At 44.6% G+C, this 9,238-nt stretch overlaps 1 protein-coding gene across 4 annotated transcripts in view; it reads left to right on the plus strand.

Annotated features, from left to right (window-relative positions):
• The window catches only part of LOC123820809 (serpin B6-like), a 32,702-nt gene extending 26,195 nt beyond the window's left edge, over window positions 1–6,507 (plus strand). For all 4 annotated transcript variants that reach the window (XM_045841767.1, XM_045841766.1, XM_045841768.1 and 1 more), the window contains 3 exons: window positions 657–799; window positions 5,593–5,748; window positions 5,967–6,507. In XM_045841767.1, coding sequence (XP_045697723.1) covers window positions 657–799; window positions 5,593–5,748; window positions 5,967–6,371 — 704 coding nt within the window. In that variant the 3' untranslated portion in view covers window positions 6,372–6,507. The remainder of the gene's footprint in view (window positions 1–656; window positions 800–5,592; window positions 5,749–5,966) is intronic.
• Window positions 6,508–9,238: the final 2,731 nt, after the last annotated feature.

Genomic DNA, 9,238 nt, shown 5'->3' on the forward strand with positions numbered 1-9,238 from the left:
TCCCCTCCCCATTCCCCTCCTTCTCACCCTCACTCTCTCCTTCTCTCTTTTTATGATCCATAAATTAAAAAATTATAAAAAACTATAAACTTTTAAAATCCACTGACAATGTATGATTATTTTTTCTAGCATTTTCCTGTTCTTATCAAAATAAATGTGATGTGTCTAAATATCCAGTACACCTCTTCCAGAACAATCCACACTTTGACTTTTGTTGTTAATGTTAACCTAGTTTTTCTTTTCACAAATAGTGCAAAGAAGCACTTGGATGCAAGTCTCAGGCTGTGTTCCTATACAGTATGGCTCATTCCCTGCAGATTCCTATGCAGAATGCTCAGTGCACCCTCACTTTATTGTGATTCTTCCTTTAAACTGTTCTTTATGCCTGCTAGGAACTTGCACCTTTCTTTAGGTACTAGGCATTCCTATCTCACTTGTGATGAATTCATCCTGCATATATTACTTTGTTAATTTTCCATGTGTTATTCACATGGTGGTATTTTTAAAGTATCCCTTTATGTGGTGATATTTGGGGGGTTATGATCTCCTTTATCTGAGTACTTGTCTGTGCAAGGAGATGGCCTAATATGAATATTATTCCTGAAGCATACATGAGGACACTCTTAGCTAACTGGTTCTGTAATTCTTCTTTTCAGGTAAAATTACAGAGTTGCTGTCTCCAAATTCAGTTAATCCAGATACTCGTCTGGTTCTTGTGAATGCCATCTACTTCAAAGGAAACTGGAATATTCAGTTTAACAAAGAGCACACCAAGGAAAGATCATTTAAAATCAGCAAGGTGAGGACTTCTGGCCAGGATGGAGGCATAGGTAGACACACTGTGCCTCCTCGCACAACCAAAATAAGGTCAGCAACAATTTAGAAACAAGATAACAACCAGATCTGACAGAAAATTGAACTGTATGGAAGTCAGACAACCAAGGAGTTAAAATATACACATTCATGCAGACTGGTAGGTAGGAGCAGAGTCAGGCAGCCGGGCTGAGAGGGGTTGGTGGAAAGGGGTTGCGGCACAAAAAATGGTGGCACTGGATGCGTAAGGCATCCTGAGTGCAAGACAACAGTGGGCAGACCCTGGGTAGGCAGACAGCTGGTAGACCCAGCAAGGTGGCAGCTGTGAAGCAAGACACTGTTGAGCAAAGTGCCTGGCTGTCCAGGAGGTCCCACATTCGCATGCAGATAGGCCAGGAGAAATCAGGCAGTGAGACAGAACTCGCAGCCCATTTCCGGTCCTAGTGCCCAGAAATAGAGCCTCGGGACACTGATTGAAAACACTTGTGGGGGTTGAGACTCAGGGAGAGACTCCCAGCCTCACAGGAGAGTGTGTTGGAGAGATCCATGGGGTCCTAGAATGTACACAAGCCCACCCACATGGGAAGTAGCACCAGAATGGCCCAGTTTGCTTGGGGGAAGTGGCGAAGGGACTGAAATCTGACAGAGAGTGGAGCAAGCACCATTGTTACCTCTGGGACCCTGCTCTCACATAGGCATCACAACCCAGTGACTAGGTTGCCCCCACCCTGGTGAACACCTAAGGCTCTGCCCCTTGTACATAACAGGGATGTCAAGACAGGCCCAAACCAAAGAACAGATCAAAGCTACACAGGAAATACAGCTAAGCGATGAAGAGATAGCCAACCTATCAGATGCACGGTTCAAAGCACTGGTGACCAGGATGCTCACAGAATTGGTTGAATTTGGTTGCAAATTAGATGAATAAATGAAGGCTATGATAAGTGAAATGAAGGAAAATGTACAGGGACCGATAGTGATGGGAAGGAAACTGGGACTCAAATCAATGGAGTGGACCAGAAGAAAGAAAGAAACATCCAGTCAGAAAAGAATGAAGAAACAAGGATTCAAAAAAATGAGGAGAGGCTTAGGAACCTTCAGGACACCTTAAATGTTCCAACATCTGAATTATAAGGGTACCAGAAGGGGAAGAGGAAAAGCAACAAGTGGAAAAGTTATTTGAACAAATAATGAAGGAGAACTTCCCCAATCTGGCAAAGAAAATAGACTCCCAGGAAGTCCAGGAAGTTCAGAGAGTCCCAAACAAGATGGACCCAAGGAGGAACACACCAAGGCACATCATAATTACATTAGCCAAGATTAAAATGAAGGAGAGAATCCTAGAAGCAGCAAGAGATAAGGAGGCAGTTACCTACAAAGGACTTCCCATCAGACTGTCAGCTGATTTCTCAAAAGAGACCTTGCAGGCAAGAAGGGGCTGGAAAGAAGTATTCCAAGTCATGAAAGGCAAGGACCTATATCCCAGATTGCTCTATCCAGCAAAGCTTTCATTTAGAATGAAAGGGCCAATAAAGTGCTTCTCAGATAAGGTCAAGTTAAAGGAGTTCATCATCACCAAGCCCTTATTATATGAAATGTTAAAGGGACTTATCTAAGAAAAAGAAGATAAAAAATACAAACGGTAAACTGACAACAAACTCACAGTTATTAACAACTACACCTAAAACAAAACCAAAACCAAACTAAGCAAAGAAGTAGAGCAGGAACAGAACCACAGAAATGGAGATCACATGGAGGTTTATCAACAGGAGAGTGGGAGGGGGAGAGAGGGGGAAAAGGTACAGAGAATAAGTAGCATAGATGGTAGGTAGAGAATAGACAGGGGGAGGGCAAGAATAGTATGGGCAATGTAGAAGCTGAAGAACTTATGACACATGGACATGAACTAAAGGGGGGGAATGTGGGTGGGAGAGGGTGTGCAGGGTGGAGGCGAGTAAAATGGGACAACTGTAATAGCATAATCAATAAAATAAAAAAATAAAAAATAAAATAAAATTAAGAAGGTGGAAATTTTTGCAATAACAACGGAGATTCTTGAAAACCATCCCTGCATTCAAGGGTGTGTGCTCTCAGTCTTGGGGGCTCCTGTGGCTCTAGCAGATGAAGGGCAATGGGAACAGAGGACATAGGGGACCGAGCTTTTGTCACAATTACAAGTTGCTGACTTCTGGCAAGATGGAGGAATAGGTGGACGCACCGTGCTTCCTTGCACAACCAAGAATAGAACAACAATAATTTACAGATTGAATATCACTCAGAACTGACAGGATTTATTTGAATGGAAGTTGGGCAGCCAAGAAGTTGAAGTAGACCTGTACATCCAGACCGGTAGGAGACGACGAGCCGGGCGGGTGCGGGGCTGGCGCGGGTCTGCGGAGGTCAGGGAAAATTTGGCGCGAAATTGGCGCGATAGCCATTGGGGGCACAAGAATGCACCGGTGATCCCTGAGTACGCAAGCTGTGGCTGGCGGACCCTGTGGGGCAGCGATTGTGGACCAGGGAAGAGCTCGCAGCCCAGGATCCCAAGGAAGGGCCTGAGCCCAGGAGAAAGGAACTACTGCCATTGTCCCCACCCGCTCCCGCCCCCACATATAACGTCACAATCTAGCGACCAGGGTGCCCAGCCCCGGTGAACACCTAAGGCTCCACCCTCCACCTTAACAAGAGTGACCACAGACAGGTAAAGACATAAGACATGTTTCCAACAGAACAGATCAGTCCCCCAGGACTCATCCTTTTGAGCGACCAAGAAATAGCCAATCTATCAGATGCACAGTTCAAAACACTGGTGATCAGAAAGCTCACAGAATTGGTTGATTTTGGGCACAATTTAGATGAAAGGATGCAGGTTACCATAAAAGAGATGCAGGAAGATACGCAGAGGAGAGCCAATAGTGAAAGGAAGGAATCTGAGTCTCAAAACAATACAGTGGACCAGAAGGAAGATAGAATCAACCAAGCAGGAAAGCATGATGAAATAAGAATTCAAAAAATCGAGGAAAAGCTTAAGAGCATCCAGGACACCTTTAAATGTTCCAATATCCAAATTATAGGGGTACCAGAACAGGAAGGGGAAAAGCAACAGATGGAGCACGTATTTGAACAAATAATAAAGGAGAACTTCCCCAGTCTGGCAAAGGGAACAACAGTCTTCCAAGAAATCCAGGAAGCTCAGAGAGTCCCAAAGAAGTTGGACTCAAGAAGAAACACACCAAGGCACATCATAATTACATTAGCCATGGTAAAAATGAAGGAAAGAATCCTAGAAGCAGCAAGAGATAAGGGGACAGTTACCTACAAAGGAGTTCCCATCAGACTGTCAGCTGATTTCTCAAAAGAGACCTTTCAGGCAAGAAGGGGCTGGAAAGAAATATTCCAAGTCATGAAAGACAAGCACCTACATCCCAGATTGCTCTATCCAGCAAAGCTCTCATTTAGAATGGAAGGGAAGATAAAGTGCTTTTCAGATAAGGTCAAGTTAAAGGAGTTCATCATCACCAAGCCCTTATTTTATGAAATGCTAAAGGGACTTACCTAAGAAAAGAAGATAAAGAAAAGACATGTATAGTAAAAGGACAGCAAACTCACAATTATTAACAACCACACCTAAAGCAAAACCAAAAGAAACTAAGTAAACAACTAGAACAGGAACAGAACCACAGAAATGGAGGGCACATGGAGGGCTAGCAGCAGGGGGGTGGGAAGAGGAGAGAGGGGGAAAAGGTATAGAGAATAAGTAGCATAGAATGTAGGTTGAAAATAGATAGGGGGAGGGCAAGAATAGTACGGGAAATGTAGAAGCTAAAGAACTCATAAGAATGACACATGGACATGAACTAAAGGGGGGGAACGTGGGTGGGAGAGGGGGTACAGGGTGGAGGGGAGAGAAGGGGGGAAATAGGACAACTGTAATAGCATAATCAATAAAATACATTAAAAAAACAAAAAACAAAAAAAAAACAATTACAAGTTTCTTTTAGGACTTGATTGTTCACTCCCTTGGAGTGGAGGGGGAGCCATGGAAAGGTGTTTAGTCAAAGAGTGATGTGGTCTGATTTAATATGGGATTTATCAGATCCCTCTGGCCACTGGGTGAGCAAATCAGAAGGGGGAAGGACACTTATAGGGTCTCTTCAGAGGTCATCCCAATGACCAGGCCTAGGCTCATAGCAGTGGACATAGAAAGAGCAAGTCAGATTGTTGTTAAATTTTAAATGTGGAGCCAAGATGATTTGCGAATGATTCTGATGTGGGTTGTGAATGACAGGAGTCAGAGATACGTCAGGGATTTTGACAATAGGATGAGTGGCATAGGCATCAATTGAGATGGGAAAATTGTAGATGGGGAAATTGTAGAATGAGCAGACTTGGAAGGGAATATGAGGAGCCCAGTGTGACATATGGCATTGGAGGTTTCTTTTATGTCCAAATGCAGGTATCAAGTAAGCAGTATAATATGTGAATATTGAGTACAGGGGACAGGTCCCAACTAGAAGTATGAATTTGGGAATGCTACTTAACGTCACAAGACTGAATGATGTCACCAAGGGAGAAGCAGTGTAAGGAGTGAGCCCTGGTTACCCCAGTGACCAGAGGTTGAGGCAATGAATTCACACCACCAAAAGAGGGGGCTGATGGGTTGTGGAAGCCAAGAAAGTATTTCTAGGGGCCTAGAGTAGCTGGCTTTGCTGATTCATTCAATATGTAAAACGGGGTCTTGTTTCAACTTAATGTTTATCCTTTTTATTTTTTTAATAGAATGAGGAGAAGCCTGTGCAAATGATGTTTAAGAAATCTACCTTTAATATGACTTACATAGGAGAAATATTCACCAAAATTCTGGTGCTGCCTTATGTCGGCAAAGAGCTGAATATGATCATTATGCTTCCTGATGAAAATGTCGATCTGCAAACGGTAATGAGTGCTAAGGAACAATTGTGCTGTGATGACAAGGAATTACACTTGGATTTCTGCTTGCCAGTTTTCCACATTTCCCAGTAATATTTCTAAAGTAGTATAACTTCCCATTACTGCCATCTTGTACTGCACAGTATAGAGCACTCACTTCATAGCATAGGTTCTATTGGGCAGCACCGTTGTAGATCATAAAATCTTCAACCCTCCTCTTCTAGGTGGAAAAAAGCCTTACTTATGAGAAATTCATAGAATGGACCAGGCCAGATATGATGGATGAAGAAGAAGTGGATGTGTTCCTGCCTAGATTTAAACTGGAGGAGAATTATGACATGGAGGATGTACTTCGCTCTCTGGGCATGACTGATGCCTTTGAGGAAGCCAAGGCAGACTTTTCTGGAATGTCATCTGCAAGAGATCTGTTTCTGTCCAAGGTCATGCACAAGTCCTTTGTGGAGGTCAATGAGGAAGGCACGGAGGCCGCAGCTGCCACTGCCGCCATCATGATGCTTCGATGTGCAAGAATCACCCCCAGGTTCTGTGCTGACCACCCCTTCCTTTTCTTTATTCAGCACAGCAAAACCAACAGTATTCTGTTCTGTGGCCGATTCTCCTCCCCTTAAGGAAATGGTTAGCACTGCCTGTAGCCCTTCTTCTGTCTCTTACTGACCCACTTTTCCTCTGACACTTTACAATGTGCCTGAACCGAAAGTGACCTTTGATAACAATCCAAAAATAAAGGGCCCAATTTTGAAGTTCCATGTTTAGAACTCTGTGTATTTGTGTGTTCACATGTCAGTGCTTTCTAGGATTTGAAATTACCATTCAGGATGGTCTGAGGTCATACTGGCAGAGCAGCACTGGCTGCTTAGCAAGTACTCTACCCCTGCTATGAGAAGGGTCCCCCCATCCTCACACCTGTGCAAGGCCTCGGGGCTTCACTTGCGGGCAGAGTGCTGTGCTCACGGGGCTGTGAAGCTTTTCTCCAGGCTCAAGGGGATTGGTGGTCCTTCTCTCTCTTCTCTACACATTGGCACTATTAGTGAGACAATAGTGTGGAACAGGGACTATGAGCAATGGTAGGAAGCAGGTCTCAGAGACCCTCAGCAGGGAGCTCTATTGCAAAACTTGTGGTGAGCTTTCCAGAAGGCAGCACAGGAGCAGGGAGAGCAGTTACCTTAGGCTCACAATCAGTCCCATTTCCCACACGTGTTTCTGCTTTTATTGTACCTTGCTTTTGTGATCTGTTGTCACCAGATGCAAATGCACAACCATCCCTTCCCCTGAAAAAGTTAAATTGTTAGCAGGGGCCAGGGGTAGGTCTGTTCACAGTAATTTAAGATGGCTTCATGAGTACACACCAGATGATGTTCTATTTTACTGCAAGTATTCAAATAAAAGAGGTGGCTAGGGTTTCTGCAGCCACTTGGGTTACTTGCTAGAAATGTGATCGATGCACACAGTGATATAGGAACCAAATGAGGTGTGAAGTTTAAGTGGCAGAGCTGTGCTGTGTTCTTGGGGACAGCAGCAAGGACTGCCCCACTGACCTATTTGCAGTCATCCAGAGCCCGGATTCCATCTAAATTAACTGATGTGATGGATATTTTTGTTTTGTCACTGGTGCCCTTTCCCAGGTATAGTCAAGTGAGCAACTTGGCTGTGGGGAATGACTGGGACTGAGGAAACGTTGATATTGTGAGTGTGATGAAAAGAGGAAAGAGTTATGAGGGGTGGCTGGTTTTGTCACCACCCTCTGCTCAGCACTAAGTGGATTTGCTAGGTGTTGTACAATAGTCCCTAACCTTTCAGGTCTCAAGGTGTTTTCCCTTTTCTTGGATGAGAACCTTCAGGCACATCAGGAGTAAGCTATGAAAATGAATGCCTGTGGTTTTGTTATAGACCTATATAATATGGTAAGAACATGCAGACTTCTGGCCAAGATGGAGGCATAGGCAGACACACAGTGCATCCTAGCACAACCAAAATAAGGACAACGAGAATTTAGAAACAAAATAAAAACCAGAACTGACAGAAAATTGAACTGTATGGAAGTTCGAGAACCAAGGAGTTAAAATAGACACATTCATCCAGACCAGTAGGCAGGGTGGAGTGGTGCAGCCGGGCTGAGAGGGTTTGCAACACAAAGAGCGGTGGCACTGGGTGCACAAGGCAGCAGCTGACAAACCCCGGGTGCACAAGATAGCAGTGGGCGGACCCTGGGCATGCAGGCAGCGGCTGACAGACCCTGAGTTTGGGGTGACAGCTGGCAGACTCAGTGAGGCGGCGATTGTGAAGCAAGGCATGGTGCACAAGGCAGCTAGCTGACCGGGTAGTCACACATTTGAGTACAGATAAACCAGGTGAAACTGGGGAGTGAGACAGACCACACAACCCAGGGTCCCAGCACCAGTAAATAAAACACCAATTGAAAACACCTGCGGTGGTTGAGGTGCTTGGAGAGATTCCCAGCCTCACAGGAGAGAGTGTTGGAGAGACCCACAGGGTCCTAGAATGTACACAAGCCCACCCACATGGGAAGTAGCACCAGAATGGCCCAGTTTGCTTGGGGGAAGTGGCGAAGGGACTGAAATCTGACAGAGAGTGGAGCAAGCACCATTGTTACCTCTGGGACCCTGCTCTCACATAGGCATCACAACCCAGTGACTAGGTTGCCCCACCCTGGTGAACACCTAAGGCTCTGCCCCTTGTACATAACAGGGATGTCAAGACAAAAAAAAAAAAGGCCCAAACCAAAGAACAGATCAAAGCTACACAGGAAATACAGCTAAGCGATGAAGAGATAGCCAACCTATCAGATGCACGGTTCAAAGCACTGGTGACCAGGATGCTCACAGAATTGGTTGAATTTGGTTGCAAATTAGATGAATAAATGAAGGCTATGATAAGTGAAATGAAGGAAAATGTACAGGGAACTGATAGTGATGGGAAGGAAACTGGGACTCAAATCAATGGAGTGGACCAGAAGAAAGAAAGAAACATCCAGTCAGAAAAGAATGAAGAAACAAGGATTCAAAAAAATGAGGACAGGCTTAGGAACCTTCAGGACACCTTAAATGTTCCAACATCCGAATTATAAGGGTACCAGAAGGGGAAGAGGAAAAGCAACAAGTGGAAAAGTTATTTGAACAAATAATGAAGGAGAACTTCCCCAATCTGGCAAAGAAAATAGACTCCCAGGAAGTCCAGGAAGTTCAGAGAGTCCCAAACAAGATGGACCCAAGGAGGAACACACCAAGGCACATTATAATTACATTAGCCAAGATTAAAATGAAGGAGAGAATCCTAGAAGCAGCAAGAGATAAGGAGGCAGTTACCTACAAAGGACTTCCCATCAGACTGTCAGCTGATTTCTCAAAAGAGACCTTGCAGGCAAGAAGGGGCTGGAAAGAAGTATTCCAAGTCATGAAAGGCAAGGACCTATATCCCAGATTGCTCTATCCAGCAAAGCTTTCATTTAGAATGGAAG

Source organism: Phyllostomus hastatus, unplaced genomic scaffold (genome assembly GCF_019186645.2).
Source record: "Phyllostomus hastatus isolate PE091 unplaced genomic scaffold, TTU_PhHast_1.1 phas_contig_37, whole genome shotgun sequence".
Classification (NCBI taxonomy): Eukaryota; Metazoa; Chordata; class Mammalia; order Chiroptera; family Phyllostomidae; genus Phyllostomus; species Phyllostomus hastatus.